General features: G+C 37.7%; 1 protein-coding gene across 3 annotated transcripts in view; it reads left to right on the forward strand.

The window, feature by feature from the left end:
- The window catches only part of UNC79 (unc-79 homolog, NALCN channel complex subunit), a 366916-nt gene that overhangs the window by 122535 nt on the left and 225860 nt on the right, over window positions 1–18521 (forward strand). Inside the window, exons 2-4 of one of the 3 annotated variants that reach the window (XM_010384517.2) lie at window positions 5966–6086; window positions 13231–13376; window positions 16552–16722. In XM_010384517.2, the coding sequence (XP_010382819.1) occupies window positions 16635–16722 (88 nt within the window). In that variant the 5' untranslated portion in view covers window positions 5966–6086; window positions 13231–13376; window positions 16552–16634. Of the gene's footprint in view, window positions 1–5965; window positions 6087–13071; window positions 13377–16551; window positions 16723–18521 lie in introns of those variants that run through there. The other 2 variants (XM_030930113.1, XM_030930114.1) reach the window with 2 other exon arrangements.

The raw sequence follows: 18521 nt of genomic DNA on the forward strand, positions 1-18521 counted from the left end.
GGACAAAACTGCAGTGTTACACAGAAAGAAATGAAGGTGGAGATTGGGGAATCATTTCAGACAAGGAAGTTTGCAAAGACCTTCATGATGAGGAAGGGACACTTAAAGTCGGTTTTGGAGTAGGAGTTAGTCCCACAAAATGTGGAGGGAAAGCACTCTATGAAGAGGGACAAGGACATAGAAAGGTTTTCAAGCAAAAAAAAAAAAAAAAAAAAAAAAAAAAACACAAAAAAGCAAAAAACAGTGTTAAGGAAAAAAGGGGCCAGGTGTGGTGGCTCATGCCTGTAATCCCAGCACTTTGGGAGGCCAGGAATTTGAGACCAGCCTGGCCAACATGGTGAAACCCTGGCTCTACTAAAAATACAAAATTAGTCAGACGCGGTGACCAGCGCCTGTAATCCCGGCTACTGGCGGGGCTGAAGCAGGAGAATCACGTGAGCCCAGGAGGTGGAGGTTGCACTGAGCGGAGATCAGACCACTGCGCCCCAGCCTGAGCGACAGAGCAAGACTCTGTCTCAAAAATAAAATAAAATAAAATAAAATAAAATAAAATAAATAAAATAAATAAGCACAACAGTGTCTGGCTCTTGTGTCGTGAGATTAGGGTGGAAGATAGGCAGGGTCTTTAACAACACTAAGGAGGATTTGGGATTTTGTCCTGAAGACAATGGGCAGCCCATGAAGTACTCTGAGCAGTGGTTATTGTTTATGACAGTATGAAGCAGTTTATAATTTAAAAAGATCTGTTTGGCTGCTCTGAGGAGAAAGAGTGGAGAGAAGCAAAAAGAAATCTGAAAAATGAGTTAGGAGGCTGTTAGACTTGATCAGGAGATGCTGCTGCTGAGTGACGACAGCGACGATAAAGAACAGAAGACAGTTGGGAGATGTATTTGATAGGATTTAGTGATAAGACTTAGTGGTTAATAGGACTTAGCAATGGATTGGATTAGAGGAGTGAGGTACGGCAGGGAATAGGGGCTGTCAAGGATGAACTTTAGAATGCTTTGCTTGAGTGACTAGGTGGATTACACAGATGGTGGAGTAGGCTTCTTTCTTGGGGCAAGGGAGACCTAAGAGTCAATGTCGGACATGTTTTCTTTGAGATATTTATAAGATTCCCAAGTGGAGAAATTGAATCGATGAGGCCTGTTATTCACAAGAGCTACCCTCCTGGGATGGAGACAGACTTTTCAGAGTAGTTGGCCCCTGGACGGTCCTGACAGCCCTGTGGATGGTTGGGATTGCCTATGGGGAGAATATCGAGAGAGAGGAACAGAGAGTTTAGGACTGAGCCCTGATGAATTCCAACACTTAGACATCAAGCAATAGGGGGAAGTGGCAAAGCACTTGAAGAAGGATACATTCCACGGGAGGCAGACCAGCGGAATGTGGGATCTGGAACGCCAAGGGGAGAGAGTTTCAAGAAGGAAGGAGGGAGGGATCAACTGTACAGAATGCTCTGAAAAGCCTAGGAAAATGGTGATCAGAAAGTACCCAATGGATTGGCAATCTGGAGGCTCCAGATGATTGTGGGAAAAGGACTCAGTACAGTGGTGGATGTGGGAGCCAAACTGGAGTGAGTGGAAGGAGGAACAGGAAGTGACAGAGAGAGGGGAATGTGTGCACAACTCTTCCTCATCTTGGCTCTGAAGGCAGAGACCCGTCGCTGGAGGGGGAATGGAAAGGCAGGAGAGAGGTTTTTTTCTTTCCCGTCGACAAGGGAGATTCTACAGTTTGTTTGAATCCTGGTAGAAATGATTTAGCAAAGGGGAAGAGATTAAGTCCATAGGAGACACACTGATGGATGGAGAGCCCCAGTGAGTGGTGGGATTGGTGTTTGGCAGGACAAGGAAAGGAGATGCTAGTAGGTTTTTGATATCTACTATTTAATATATGTGGAGTGTATAGCAGGCACTGTGCAAAGTATCCACTCGCACAGTAATCACAATAGCACAATAATCACAGTAGACCTATGAAGTCGATATAATTATCCCCATTTTACAGATGAGGAAATTGGGCTTAAGTGGAGATAGATCCAAGGTCTTAAGTCAGAACTGTTTGATTTCAGAGTTCATACTCTTAACCCTTACTAATAAGATTTCCTCAGGGCTGGGCATGGTGGCTCATGCTTGTAATCCCAACACTTTGGGAGGCAGAGCAGGTGGATCATGAGGTCAGGAGATCGAGACCATCCTGGCTAACATGGTAAAACCCCATCTCTACTAAAAATACAAAAAATTAGCCGGGCGTGGTGTCGGGTGCCTGTAGTTCCAGCTACTCGGGAGGCTGAGGCAGGAGAATGGCGTGAACCCGGGAGACGGAGGTCACTCACTGCAGTGAGCCGGGACGCCACTGTACTCCAGCCTGGGTGACAGAGCGAGACTCTGTCTCAAAAAAAAAAAAAAAAAGAAAATATTTCTTCTATGATGGTGTATTAGTTTGCTCCAGCTGCCATAAAAGTACCACAGACGGGGTGGGTAAAACAACAGAAGTATGTTTTCTCGCAGTTCTGGAGGCTTGACGTCTGAGATCGAGGTGTTGGCAGGTTTGGTGTCTCCTGAGGCCTCTCTCCTTCACTTGCAGATGTCCACCTTCTCTCTTTGTCCTCATGCGGCCTTTCCTCTGTGTTCCCGCATTTCTGTTATCTCTTATGTGTCCTAATCTCCTCTTACAAGGACACCAGCCAGATTGGATTAGGGTTCACCACCGAAACGGCCTCATTTTAACTTAATCACCCTTTTAAAGGCCTTATCTCTGGGTACAGGCACATTTTGAGGTTAAGGTTTCAACATATGAATTCTAAGCGCCACAAAATTCAGTCAATAACAGATGGCTTTTTAAAGTATAGGGAAAGGGGTGGCGCCGGGGGGAGTTTTGAAGACAGTGTAACTATCATTGAAGAGTGTAGAAGAAGGAGCTTACTAGCGAAATGTAGCCTTAGGGTCAGTTGAGGTTGAAGATCATTCATTTATATCTATCGGGCCCAGTTATTGGAGTCTCCGCAGCAGCAGTCAGGTATGTGTGTGGAGTAAAGAGGAACTCTGCTTTGATGAGGCTCCTGGATGCTCACATTGGCTTATTAACCAGCCAAATGACCACCTCTAGTGCACAAAATTGAACTGTAAATGAGTTTTATTCACATCCTTGGCACAATTACAAATTACTATTTGTCATGGACCTTTTTGGCTGCTCTCGAATTGTTGAAAACGTGGAAGTTAAATCTATGGCTGCTAAGATTGTGTTGCATTCACCAATGCACAAATTGGCTTGAACAGTTTTTTCAATCTGTTCTATAAATGGTCTTTCATGATTACTCACCACTCTCTTCCTCTTTCTCTATCCCACTTTCTTTCTTCCTTTTTTTTTCATCTTCACTTATCAATGATTTATTGAGTACCTACTAGGTGTCTGGCACTAAGGATGAAGAGTCCACAATCTGTCATATGTCTATATGCAGGTATATATGTGTATAGTGTACATATATGTGTAGATATGTATACTCTCTATATATCCGAAAGACCTGAGTGATAAGTGCTGTTACTAAAGTATTAATTCATTTATTCGTTTAATCCTATGAACATACTGAGTTCCTACTAAGTACCGGTGTGTTAGGCTTGGGATAGAGCCATGAGTAAGGTATAGTTTCTGCCCTTAGGAAATTTACAAGCTGGTATAGAAAAATGAACAGGTAAGTACACAGAGACAATGCAATATGACTTTTGTAAAATATTAAAAGATCTCAAAGAAAAAAGAGACTCTCACCTCTGCTTTGCTGTGCATATTTGGGTACCTGTGGAAAGGAGCTATTATTGCATTTTAATGAAAACAGCTATAAAAAGAACATCCTTTCATTTAACAAACATTTTTGAATGCTTGTAATTGTTGTGTAGTGATGGTTTTATAAGCTCTTGAATTATGAGCAAGCCACTGAGTTGGGGGATCTGTGAGTTTTTTCCTCATTTGAACTTACTGTCCATACCCTGTACTATTATCAACTCCTTTTCTTAGGTGGTGGAATGATTAATGGTATTCCTGAAATACTCTACAGAAACCTGCTGAATATTAAAACTTGAGAAAAGTCACAGTAATGCTTCATTACTGTGACAGTGGGTGAGCAGACAGCATGTGCTGGCCTAGCATATATCTCGGATATTTGGAACTTGGAACTATGCATTAATATGGGGATTTTCTTGTAATATGATTTTTAAAATATAATGAATAGCAGATCAAAAACACTGAGCAGGAAATGGACTTTTGTAGATTATGCAGTTGAACCGTTTTCAAGTATCACCTATTTATACTTTATCTTAGGAAAAAGTTATTTACAACCAAATACTTATGGAGTTAATTGAGATGATGTTTATAAACTTGTTGCTTTCTTTGGAGCTGATGTGTCACACAGACTCAAGGTATTATTATCTGTAATCTAGACTTATTTCTTTGGGAAAATGCTAACCATATTATGGAAATAGTTCAGGTAGTGGACGAGGGAAAAGGCAAATCTGATAAATGGTCATATTTATCAGATAAAAGGCAAATAGTATGTAGGATTTAGCATCAGTGATTAACCTGGTAACTGCTGGAAATTGCATTGATGTCAAGCAATGGACGTTCACATTCATGTGAACGTCACGTTCACGTGGACATCTTTTCAGAATCATATTCTAGAGTATGTCATAGTGGAAAGATCACTGGATTGGGATCAGGAAATCTAAGCACTAGTCTGGCTCTGCCATTCACCACCTATGTGTCTCATTTTCCCCATCTTTAAAAGGAAGTGGTTATGGGAAGAGGTCTCTAAGGTCCTTCCAGTTCTGATATTTTATCGTTCTGTGCTTCTACATCCCACACTTATCAAAAGGATTCTGAGTTAGAATGCATCCAGGAGCTTATTTCCGTGGGCTATTGGGAACAGCAGGCCTTGCTTCTCCAGGACTTGATATGTCTTCTGTTAACTGCTGACAGTGAGCCATACCACCTAAAAGGCTCCCTTGGTAGCCTTAAAGATTGAAAGGACAAATGGACAGTGTTGAGAACCCTGTGGAAGAGGAGACCAGAAAGACGTTGATCATCATGGCTCCTTGGGATTTGCAAAGAGGAATGACTAGAACGGGGTCCTTCACTACAGCCAGGTCAAAGGTCAGGTCAGGAATGTGGACAATGCTGGTGACTCCAGGTAGGTCTAGGAGGGTAAATAAATCTATTGAGTCCCTCCTGAATCTTGAGAAGATCTGGGCAGCCAAGCTCAGAAAGCTATTAGGAAGTCTCCTAATTTATGAAATTCTTTGGAAGAAAAAATGTGACATTTATTTTTTACATTTTTATTAGTGCACAATCATTGTATTCTTCCTTAACACTCATCATGTTAACCTACTCTTAACATAGTCTCACAGTTAAAGCATTTACTAAACACACTTTCATGATCACATGTTGAGTTAATAATCTGACTTCAATTGATGCCATCGTGCAATGGACTCCCTATATTTTAGGATTTTTTGAGTGTTGTAGAAAGACTTTTCAGTTTTCTCTTTCAGTTTTAGTTAAGCAATATTAAATATAATTCCTCAGCAGAGATTTATATCTATTATTATTTTGCTAATAATAAGCCATCTTGGGGGTGATTAGAAAACAATTTGGAGTACTGCTTTTCTTAGTGATAAAAACAAGCAATAGATAATTTGTGAATAGGCTATTAAACCAGAAAACTAAGAATAATTTTGTGTACCGAATACAATTAAAAGAAATTAAAAGATTTTTTGTAATTGTTTCTATGATGGATTTCTATTAAAAATTTACTTATGTTCCTTAAAATACTGATTAAATCCTTGTATGTAATCATTTTAAAAAATGACTGTATGCCTAATACATATTACAAGATGATTCTTCTCTTTCTTTTTCTTCTTCTTCTTCTTCTTTTTTTTTTTTTTTTTTTTTTTTTTTTTTTTTTTTTTTTGCTTTTATCTAGTTGCTTCCAAGATCCGGTACTTGCAGGAATATCACAACCGGGTTCTCCACAACATTTATCCTGTACCATCAGGAACAGATATTGCAAACACCTTGAAATACTTTTCTCAGACCTTGTTAAGGTAAGCTTTACAATATCCTCTACTTTGAGAGAATTATTAGGTAGTACTGCTGAATTTATTGGGATCTAAATTTTTATTGAATTGCAAGTTTTAAAGGGCCTATGTTTTCTCGTGCTCTGCCAGAAGAGTCTGCACTCAAGTTCTCTGGGTGTATGTAGCAAATTGGATCCCAGGCCCAGATGAAAAGATTGGTTGCCTGGCTACTGCCTGCTTTCCCGCATTGAACATCTTTTCAGGGGATCTTTAAAATGATACAGTTCTATATTTGGCACTAATATAGAGTGGGATTAAAAGGAGAGCCTACAATTGCTTAAAATTAAGAATTGGAAACACTTTTGGTCTAAAAGCAAATCAGAATTATGTGGCATTTTAGGTTCATCATTAGCATTTTCTATTTCCCTAAGTGTAATATACAGTGATAATAGTTATTTTTAGTCTGGGTAACACTTCACGTGTTCAACATGCTTTGCCTTGATAATGAAATTCCATGAAGGACAAGGACAAAAAATAGGACTTTTTTTCTTTTGTTTACTTTTACCATAAGGTAGAGATAGGAGGGCCCTATTTACTCCACATATCTTGATTAAGAAAACAGAGAAAACAAAGATGAACTGTTCAAGTAAAAGCTCAATTGTTTTGGAAAATAACATTGAAGAATTCAGAAGAACACCTCATGTTCCATTAAATTCCAAGATGTGGTTTCTCCATTACCACAGTCTTCTCACTTCAAATCTGATTTTGGCAACACATAAATTGGCTTGGTACTGTTTCTTTTACCTGTATAGCAGCAAAAATTTGTAAGACAGATATTAGGAGAACACAAATTTGCAAAGACTAGTGGCACTGGAGTTTCTAGCAGTTGAAGGCTTTGCCAGAGGCATTCTGAATGCTTTGCGGATAGAAGCTTCATGTGATTAAGTCAGCTATGAATCTTTTGCAGTCCTGCTATCTCTCTGTTCTTATTTTTTGAAATATCTTTCCTTCTTTAGAGTCGTTAGTGATCCTGTTCTATATTGAAGGGCTTCTGCTTATCAGATTCATACATTTCATACTTGCATGGTAAGGTTAGGGCCTCTTACAGGATATTTTCCTTCTCAAATTGTAGTGGAATAATTAGCCCAATTTTCATAGTGATCATCAGATAAATTTATGAATCAAGGCATCCAATTCTATTCTCTTGAATTCTCCTTTTGTCTTTGAGGTCCAAGTTCTCAATGGGAAACAGTTTCCTTTATGACAAATTCTGAAAGTTCTCAAAGTGAGAGACACTTTTCAGTAGGAAGCATGTTGAATTCCATTTGCCAGGAAACTGTAACATCCTAGTTGGCACCTCAGAGCTTGCGGCTTAGGTCTTAGTAATTGTGCCCAAGAGTTAAGGAATTTAAAATATTGAAAAGTCATGTTTGCAAGACATAAGGATTCCATTTTCTTGAGCAGTGGACCATTAGAATATGATCATAGGTAGTAGCACTTTAGTGGTAAAACTGGGAGTTTGTTCAAGTGGCTTGTTGGAGAAGATTCTATGCAACTGAGCTGAGTTGATTTTCAAAGGGAGGCAACATCAACAGCTGCTAATGGTAATACTAACAATTGCAACCATTATTATAGCAATACTGTCTTATAATATTAGTAATCCTATGTGTCAAACACTGTCCTAAGAAGTTAAATGTGTCATCTCATTTAATCTCTCATTATAATTCTATGAGATAAGTGTACTGTTTTATGCATTTTACAGATAATAAAACTAAGGCAGAGGGGTTAAATAAGTTGCTCAAAGTTACTTATCTAATAAGTGTTCAGGATTTGACCCTAATTCACATCATATGCTCTCAACAATTATGCTATACTGCTTCTTCTTAGGACGAGTATTTATCATATTATAGGGACACTGCTTTTAGTAAAAACCTGGCTTGGCCTTTGGGAATGCCAACATTCATTATGAGTCCACAGACTAATTTTGGGTCTCTTTGAGATTAAAGGAAGTGCTTAGCACAAAGATTTGTCATCTTTTCAGAAGTTAAATGAAGCTGTACTGAGATAATGTGGACAGCATTTCAATTCCCCAATGTTTCAGTTCTGTCTTCCACTCAGCTATTAGCTGAGGCTAGCAGGTCAGAGCAGAGTTGACAGGCTGTAGTGAACAGGACACGCACACACGGAGTGGGACTAAGAAAGCAAACACTGGGAAGGTTACATGTCATGGGTTGGTCCAGGTTCAACTGCTGGCCTGAACCCAATTCATTTTCTTTTGCCTACCCCAGCTTTTTTTTTTTTTCTAGAAGTACAGAACTGTTGATACATACATCCATAACAATTGTGTTTGTACTTCTTCATTTTATTTATGCTATTAGAAAGTTCAAGACAGCCGGGCGTGGTGGCTGGCATCTATAATCCCAGGTACTTGCGAGGCCGAGGTGGCAGATTTAAAGGAAGTGCTTGGCACCAAGATTTGTCATCTTTTCAGAATTTAAATGGAGCTGTACTGAGATAATGTTAGAGACCAAAAGTCTCAAATTTGAAGTTTGAGACCAGTCACAAGTTTGAGATCAGCCTGGACAACATAGTAAGACCCCATCTCTAAAAAATTTATTTTAGCAATTAGCCAGGTGTGGTGGCATGCACCTTTAGTCCAAGCTCCTTGGAGGCTGAGGCAGGAGAACTGCTTGAGCCTAGGCATTTGAAGCTGCAGTGAGCCTTGATTGCACCACTGGACTCCGGCCTGGGTGACAGAGTTAGACCCTATCTCTAAGATAAATAAATAAATAAATAAATTCCAAGACAAATAAGATTGTCTAAGTATTTGGTGTCCAAGATTATCGACGGTAAGATTTTCTATGACAAACAAGATTTTCTACTGCAAAATTATTATATATTGTTTAATACTATTAGAGCATTTAATATTACTAAATCATTTAATATGATCTTTATGTTCAGAAGCACTTCTTGCTTTCAGAACTCAGGTTCTTGGGGAAAAATAACAAGAAGAAAGAATTAGAGATGATTCTCACAAAATAACTGTTTGTCTTTCTATTTGGATATTCTCAATGAAGTTAAAATGATTATTTTTTTGGTTAAAATATGCAACTTTAAATTTCAGCAGCTTCACCTGAGTCAGGGTTGCATTTTTGGAGCAATAGTTCGCTGGTATTTGTGCATGCATGCAACTCTCACTGTTCTCAGTAGAGTTTTGTACCTATTTCGAAAGGCAGAAATTAGCTTAGACATTTAACTTCAATTTATTTAATTCGTAGGAGGGAAGAAATTGCATGTTACCATAGTTGACTGCAAAATCAGTTGAAGAGTCCACATATGTCCACTTAGCTTATAGTTAGACTCAAATTTGTGTTCCTGGGCGTTTCTTAAACTCTAGTAGTGGAAGGTGAGTCCTGTGTGTTATTCAGCTTGCTAGCCCGTGTGTCTGGAGCGGTGTTTGACCCAGAGAAGGGGATGAGTAAATGTTCATTGAATTGAGTTGGCTTTAGTCCAAATCTCATCCAGCGCTGGAATCCTTCTAGACCATTTACTTAATCTAGTAGTGACCTGGGGTCTGGTAAAGTTATATCTGAGTGCCGAGTTGTACTCATTTTAATTTAGCAGATACCTGAGTTCGGCAGTGGGCAAAACACAACTTCAGAGTTTAGTTTTTTATTTGCTTTTAGCATTAGAAGCAACTACAAAGACCATCTAGTTTAACCTCCCCTCACTGCTACATGGGAGGGAGTCTGCTGTTTTTATAGTGGAAGCATCCTGTGGCCATATTGTCAACAGCGAAGGTCTTTAAGAATCTTGCCTTTTACCTGGCAGGACACTTAAAGGATCCTAGTCTTCTTCCTATGTCAAACATTCTTTTGGAATTTCTACCCCCAGATCTCTCTTCTGGTGCTGTTTAGGCTGCTAGCACATAAAATCTTTTAACAAAATCATTACATTTGGGGAAATCTGCTTGCTGCTAACTATTCAGAAAATGCCTAATATGTTTTAAAAATGGATTGTAGACTCAGCATAATAATCTTAATTGAACCGTAATTTCCAATTGCTTAGGAAGAATATATGTATATATAGATATATCCACCATTTTATTGGTTAAGTCATGGAGTAACTTTAGAGCCTAGCATAATGAAGTAAATTTTGTTTAGTAGGTAGATTCAACTCAAATGTCAACATTCCTAATCTTAAAGGAAGTTTGTTTGACATATTAATTTTCTGTGCTACACATACCTCAGGGCAACTTCTCATCTTTCCTCACACCAACAGAGGTCTTCCTCTCTTGATGCTGAAAGTCAATGGTTGATAAAGAGAATCTCAGGAGGAAAAGGGAAAGGTGAAAAGCTGGCTGCTGGGTCAAACTCTTCTGAGCAGGGCATTCTTAATATTCATTTTGGTTGGGTTTGCAGAATTCTGGGAAATAATTTCAGGTGGGGAAAATGGTTTTATCAACTCCCAAGTTAGGCAGTTTGGTTGGGGAAATACTTTTTTTTGTTTTTTCTGAATAAACTTCACAAAACATCATAAAATCACAATGCATTGTACATTTATTCATGAGCCCTTCTTGAGTTTTTCCACAAATGAAAACATTTCCTTACATTGAGACATGAATGGTAATTTAAAACTGGTTTCATTGATGACTCATTTTTCAGCCATTTTTTTTCTCAACCTCACCGAATTCTCAAATCTAAAGGCAGTGAGAGAGAAGTTTTACTGTTTTCATGCTGACATTCTTCCCTCCCTGCATGTATGAAGCTGTTGTTGCTATCATTTGGGAACCCCACATATACAGGAAGGGAAAAATATCAAAGTAGAGCCTCCAAAGTATTTGTTAACTTACATCATACTTTGGAAAAACACTAAGGTGTATTTGAAAAAATTATGTGTTTATTTCCCCCACCAAGAAGTTTGATCAGAGCATTGCACTTAATTTAAAGGATAGCATTAATTTATGGTATTCAGCTATTTTTATTTTCTAAGGCAAAATGTTGTTCTCCTTATACCACTTCTATAAGATCCACATTTTGTAATTTTGAAAAGATGCCAATAGTAGGTTAATTTAGGGCTGAAGTTTGGGAAATAATGTATCTGACTTATAGCCATTGTGATTCTGGAGGAACTTTCAGTGGGATTAGAATCCTACAGGATTAAAACAGATTTTTGGTGACTGGGTTTATCAAGAATATAACATTAGTAAAGGTGGTATTCTTAGGAATAATTGAGTCATGTGAGAAAAGTGTAAAGTCTGATGAAAAATCTGATGGCATTTTTAATAGATACAGTCAGGTGGTAACTGGAATGTTGATATTATCCCGTTGTAAAGTATAAGCTCACAAAGTCAAATACATCACACACAAAAAGGTAAATTAAATCCCTTTAAATTACAAAAAACCACCAAATCTTAAGTTATTTATTGATAAGAAGTATTACATAAGTATTCTGAAATTATTTTTATTATTATCAATTGTTTCCCCCTGGACATTGGGTAACAGAAGACAAAGGAAATCGAGGTAAATTAGGCACATGGAAAATACAAAGCATGTAGTCATTTTTCTTACTTTGTAACGTATTTTGCACTGAGAGTAAATAAAAATAAATGCAAACTTGATATAGCAAGCATGCTTGACACTAACCAATTCTTCACATCACTGTAAAATTGTAAATGTAGTATCATTAACTAAGAACTTAGCAATGTTTGATGCACATACAGCAACTGTAAAACAAGGTTATTTTTATGTAATAAACCACTCATAAACTGTTATCTGCTTGGACTAACATAAGTGTACTATATAAAAGCACTTCGCAAGTGCACAGATATTATCATTCTAATGTATAGCTATTGTCTTTAATGCTAAATAGTATAACCTAATTTTACAAAACCTAAACATTTTGCTAAGCAGTAACTTCTTCTATTTTTAAATTCACAACTTTTCTGCTTTATTGCTTTTACCAAAAAGGTTTTTATTTTAAAATTAAGGCTAAAAGAAAACCAATTTAGTTTTAGAATTTATTTTTATTCCCATTAATTTTTTTAACTTTCTAAATTATCTTTCCTTTAGTCTTTAGTGAGTTTTGTTGAATAATAACGTAAGTAGCAGCAGTAATATATGAAATCTTACTGTATGATGTGCAGCTATATGACAGATACTGCTTGCTTAGTCGTTAGAATTTTGAAGGTAATTATTTAATAAACCACTGTTTGTATTCATAAAATAAAATGTTTCCTCCCCAACATGCAAAATTTAAAAAACACACATAAATAACCATTATCATTAGTTCACAAACATATGCTATGGACCATCAACTATATATTATTTTATAGCTTTTCCAATGTAGTTTAGCTAACATTTTAGAAATATGTATTATTTCTAAATTCATATGCCTGTTTAAACTTCATTATCTCAAATGATACTGACAGAATGTCATGAAACAGTATCATAATATACATATAGACATTATTTTGATGCAATAAACATGTGATTTTTAAGACTTTCTTAATAAACACACATGTTTATTCTTTGCTGAAACATGTTTCTGCAAGTGCCATACCTATATTTTGCAAGTTCCTATTTACCTGATGAAGACAGTCCTGCTGAAAACATCTTTTCCTTTGAAAGCTCCTTGTGATTAGGAATAAGAGCCCTTACTCATTAGACAAAGCTATTGTTTTTTCTTCCGGGAAACCTCTCCTTCACCAAACTGCTAAACTGTAAAACATGGGTTTGGCACTGAAACATGCATTTTTATATTTTTGCTCCTTACTAACCAGATAACACATGAGATGCAATGAAACTTCCACAAAGTAAACCTTGTATTATTGGTACCTCTGAGCACGAAGCTATGTGACCAGTACTAGATTGGTAGACCCTGCTGGCGTGGCAATTGCATCTTATGTGGAATGTATCTGGTGTTTTATTATTTGTTTTAGAGTGTCATTTCAATGTAATGTGCTGTTCTTTGTGTCTTTGTTGTCTCTTTTTTTTCTTTGTCCCCCCAACAGCATTTTGTCCCGCACAGGGAAGAAGGAAAACCAAGATGCCTCCAATTTGACAGTGCCCATGACCATGTGTCTTTTTCCTGTGCCATTCCCACTCACCCCATCTCTAAGACCGCAGGTCAGTTCCATCAACCCTACTGTTACTCGCTCCCTCCTTTACAGCGTCCTGCGAGATGCTCCCTCAGAACGCGGCCCGCAAAGTCGTGATGCTCAGTTGTCAGACTACCCTTCTTTGGACTATCAAGGCCTCTACGTGACTTTGGTGACTCTCCTGGATCTAGTTCCTTTACTACAGCACGGCCAACACGGTGAGCACTTAGCTGAAACCTTCGTCAATGTACATGGATACTTATGAATGTATATGATGCCGAGCAAGGGGCTCGGAGATGGTCACTGTTGTAATCAGTCACCTGAAAGGGCTTTGTGTGGCTAGAAACACTACACTGAAACTTCATTATGGTGCTTCCCATAGTATCATTTTACACTGCTTTATTGCCAGACGGATGTTATCCAAGTGGAGTATTGGGGGAGAATGGGGCTGGAGAAAGGAGGAAGATATATAACAAGAAATTTTCTCTTCTTTCCTGATGAGTTATCATGGGGACTCTTGTTGAAATTATGAGTGGGGAGATAAGATTTTAAAACTGACGCCCAGAAAATTAAGAAGTAGAGCATGAAGAGCAGGCTATAATCCACTGACTGATTCTGTGATTTTTGAGGGAGCAAATTCTCTAGGACCCATTTTTTCCTGTCTCTTTAATAAAGTCAGGAGGTTAGATGAGAAGTAATCTCTAAGAACTCTTCCAAATGTAAACAACAATCAAGAGTTATTATACAATGTTGTATCAAAATGTAGATATAGTATATAGTGGCGCCGTATGCTGTATTCAGCATATGGTATTAGTGGTGCTATGTGCTATCTGCAGTATGTGTACGATATATGATATTAATGGTGCTTAGAATAGAAGCCTAAGAGCCTGCTTCTTTTCTTCACTCTTCCCCCTTTCTACCCTGTGTCCTTAGGCAGTTTCATTATCTTGCTTGCTTACCAAATTCTCCTAACCCGTAAAAATGGGAGCATCAAATGAAAAGCAATGCAATAAGAAAAGGGATTTCTGCAGATAACGCACTTTAAAACATTAGTTGTCTTAACTTCAGAACTCTGATAATTTGGTCCCTGGAAGTATGACAACCAAGGTTTCACTGTACAGAAAAATTTGAATTTTGGAAAATAAGTGGGTAGTGGGGTTATTTTGTCTTTTGATTATGGCTAACTCCCCTAAGAGAATTCTTGATGGTTTATTTAGTACAACGTGTTCCTAATTTTAAAAGTTTAAAAATCTACTGAGATAAAAATGATGAAATAATAACTATTGGATTTGTTTTTTCTTATATTTACAACTCTGTGTTATGATGAATGTAAAAGGTATAGAACTTCGTAAAGTTGCTTATTGTATAATTCTGTAGCCATCTTAAGCCTGGCCACTTCTGCTGTGATCCTCTGCTAGCTCCGAGCTTAAATGAGAGGATTCTGAACATAAGACTGCCAGAGTTTACTATGCTGATGAGCTTGTCAGTGAGTTTCCTTCGTGACTACTGGCCCTGAACTCACCTGGGACCTGCCTGGGCCTGGGTTGGTCCACTGTGTTAGGGGAGCTGCCCATTATCTTCAAAGCCCCTTGATTAAGATAAAGACATTAAATTTGGTAAATTGCAATCTGTATAATTGCAATTAATGTGTCCATTGTGACGATTTCAGGGGAGATAATTTGTATTTTTGCTCTCATATCTGCGGCTGTTTTGTGACTTTGTGACATTGTTATTTAGCTATTGTGTTCTTGTTCTGCATGATAGAGCTTAGAAGGTAGGAAAAAACTCAGTAGATCAATCTAATGAATGGTTCAGAGAAACAATACGGCATTGTTTCTTGAAGGATGGTCTGAAAAACATCGGAATCACCGAGGGGGTTTGTAACATGGAATTCTGGTCCCACCCAGGTACTTGTCACTAAGAATCACTGAGGGGTGGGGTCTGAGGATCTGAATTTTTAGCAAGATCCTTGTGGATGCTTCTTTTGCACAGATTTTGAGAGCTGCTACACTCAGACCGGAGGCTGTGTTCTCCTGCTGGGTCCAGGTGGAGTACAGGAAGAGCACTAGGCAACAGTTTTGTCGCAGTTCAGCTGCTCCCAGGTGATCCTGAGCAATCACCTCTCTCCAGACCTCAGTTTCCTTATGTGAAAAATACTCCAGCTGGGCTCCTTTCAGTGCTAATGTTCTGTAATTAGGCTAAATGGCTCAGCAAAAGCAGCTGAGGTGTCTTGTATGCATAGCCTCGGTTAATTCTTAGTAAAACACCTGTGGATTTTCCATTTCATTCATTTGAGCTCAAGGTTGACTGACCCTGGCCCTCTAGTGTGCACTGTGGCCACATCCTCTCTGTTGCTGCCTGATGTGCCTGCTGAGATGGCATATTAATTCTAATGACAATCAGAAATAACATTAGGAATCCAAATAACACTAAGAAGGTACATCTGCTGCAAAACAAAGAAGAGTCTAGTACTTTTCTGTTCTAATGAATACAAAAGTGATCAAAGTCTTCATCATCAATCCTGGACTGATGGCCTATATTTTGGGAAGTGCAGAAATATACAAATATACAAATCACATTTAGTGTAATGGGATTTGGCCTACATGCATTCTAAAACTAAATAGTTATGGTTTTGCTGCATCTCCTTTATTTTTATTCTTGTGCAGGTAATAATAATAGTAACTGTTAATATTAATAATATCAGCTAATATTTGTGGAGCACACAGTATGTGCTATGCTAAGGACTTTACATTTATCCCATTAAAACCTCCTAACAATCCTTCTAATGAAGTGAGGTAGGTATTGTTACTATCCCTGTTTAAAGATGTTGTTAGAAAGATTGTTATTAGGTGGCATTTCCTCCCATGATCATTGATGACTCAATGCACAGGGTCATGTAGCACCAGCTTATGGCTTCCCTTATTTGGTGCTTGCTGAAATTGTTGCTCTGCTGAAGGTTGCAAATTACTTCATTGCCCGACACTCCAGATGGTTTGATTGATGGAGCAGAAATAGTCCGGTTTTATTTCTGATCCTGCCCTTGAATTTTCTAAAACTCTCATTGGGCAAATCATCTAACTTCTTGTGCCTCAGTTATCTTGTGTAGAATGTGGTAATACGAATACCAAGTATTACTGAAGATTGAGAAAATGTGGAGGAAAAATGCATGTAATGGATATTTCTATTTCTTAACTTATTCATTCATCAGTCATTTATTGACCAATTACTGTATACATAGTACCCTGTCAAATATTATGTTTCATAACACTTAATAGGGAGGGAGCACTAGTTGCTTATTATGTAAACCACTTCATTAAAGCTTAAAATGTAAAGTTAGCATATTTTGTTAATTGCAAAATATCCAGTGACTGATTACTCAATTTTGTTTTGTAGATCTTGGACAGTCGATATTTTATACAACTACATGTTTGCTACCTTTTCTCAATGATGATATTCTGAGTACTTTGCCCTATACGATGATATCAACGTTAGCTACCTTTCCTCCATTTCTGCACAAGGATATCATTGAATATCTTAGCACATCTTTTCTACCAATGGCTATATGTAAGTCCAGTCTTACCTAATACTAGATTATTTTTATGTATGATATGAATGGAAATTGCTTTTGCTGTTATAGGCTCCAGGTTTTCAAGATTATAATGGAATCACTTGATATATACATGAGCTATGATTTAAATTCAGTCACTTTAGCATGGATATTATGGTAAAAGTCAAACAAATGAAAGGCGTTAGGGTTTAGAATTGTTTTATTCAGACAGTTTGATCTCATAGAATAGAAAAAAAGAACATGTCAAGGCAGTCTAGGTTTCCTTTGTATAAATTACAGTATCTTTTGCCACTTTAGAAAAAAGATGGGGAAAGTATTGTCTCAGATGCAGAAATTCCTATCTTTTGGCTTTGAAGGCAGTAGTATCTGATAGAAAGAGCATTAGATAGTCAGGATGTGTAAATTCTGGTCCCAGCTCTGCCTCTAATCTAGGCAGCTCACATAGTTGAAACCTCATCTACAGAATGACGAACCCATCAGCTTTCCCTTATAGAGGTATCGTGACGATAAAGTGACTCGAAATTTATGAAAACACTGAAAAAAGCTGAAGCCTGCAAGTCATGTGTAATGTATGATTATAAACATAAAACTGATTTGAATCCTGTTTCACTTCTGTAGACTTAATCTTGCAGGCTTTCCAGACATGTGCACAAAGATTTAAAAATGTTGCTTTGTGGTTTTTATGATCAAAATCATTTTCAAGTATTTTTTAAATAAATGGATTACGGATTTATCTGTTTTTCAGTGGGAAATCTGAAAAGATTGTGGGTTTAGGAGTCAAACATCTGGATCCAAATCATAGCTCTTCCACCTACTAGGTATATGACCTTAGGCAAATTACCTACCTTTCTGTTTCTTTCCTATAAAATAATAATAATAATAGTAATAGCTGCCTCATGAAGTTGTGGGATAATTAAGGTGGTTAACTTGGAACATTGGTAAAATGCTACCACAATGCCTGGTATGCAATAAGTGTCAGCTTGCTTCTCTCCTTGTCTCAACTCTTGTTTTAGAAAAATACTTTCGTTGATTACATTCAACTCCTCGTGATCATTATTCACATTTTAATTTTATGTGCTTATGATCTTATTAAAGTTGTTGCTCTGTAATAACAATTGGTAACCATATATATCTTTTGAACTACATTTGCTTATTTTTACAATCAAGTTTAATGTTAGCTATGGAATGGTACTTTTCATGTCTTTCAGCAAAGAGTTTGACTTCTGCCTAAATTATATAGCAATTCAAAAAAATTAGCAGACTGATCATACCATTCAAGTAATAGAATATTTGATCATTTTCTTCTTTTGTTCTGTGTAACCTTACTGACAAGTACTCATTTATTGATATAGTCTTAGAATTGCATAGTCGTACCTTTAAAATAAATAATGTTAACTGTTAAATTTAGGCCTAAGAATTTTTGGTTTTTTGAAGCATAACAGATGAGGCTATTTCCTTCCTTCTTTCCTTCCTTCCTTCCTTCCTTCCTTCCTTCCTTCCTTCCTTCCTTCCTTCCTTCCTTCCTTCCTTCCTTCTTTCCTTCCTTCCTTCTTTCCTTCCTTCCTTCCTTCTTTTCCTTCCTCCTTCCCTCCCTTTCTCCCTCCCTCCATTCTTCCCTTCCTCCCTTCATCCCTTCTTTCTTTCTTTAGTTTTTTGAGATGGCGTAACACCCTGTCACTGCAGAAGTGCAGTGGTGCAGTTTCGGCTCACTGTAACCTCTGCCTCCCGAGTTCAAGTGATTCTTCTGCCTCAGCCTCCCGAATAGCTGGGACTACAGATGCAAGCCACCATGCCC

This window comes from Rhinopithecus roxellana, chromosome 5 (genome assembly GCF_007565055.1).
Source record: "Rhinopithecus roxellana isolate Shanxi Qingling chromosome 5, ASM756505v1, whole genome shotgun sequence".
NCBI lineage: Eukaryota > Metazoa > Chordata > Mammalia > Primates > Cercopithecidae > Rhinopithecus > Rhinopithecus roxellana.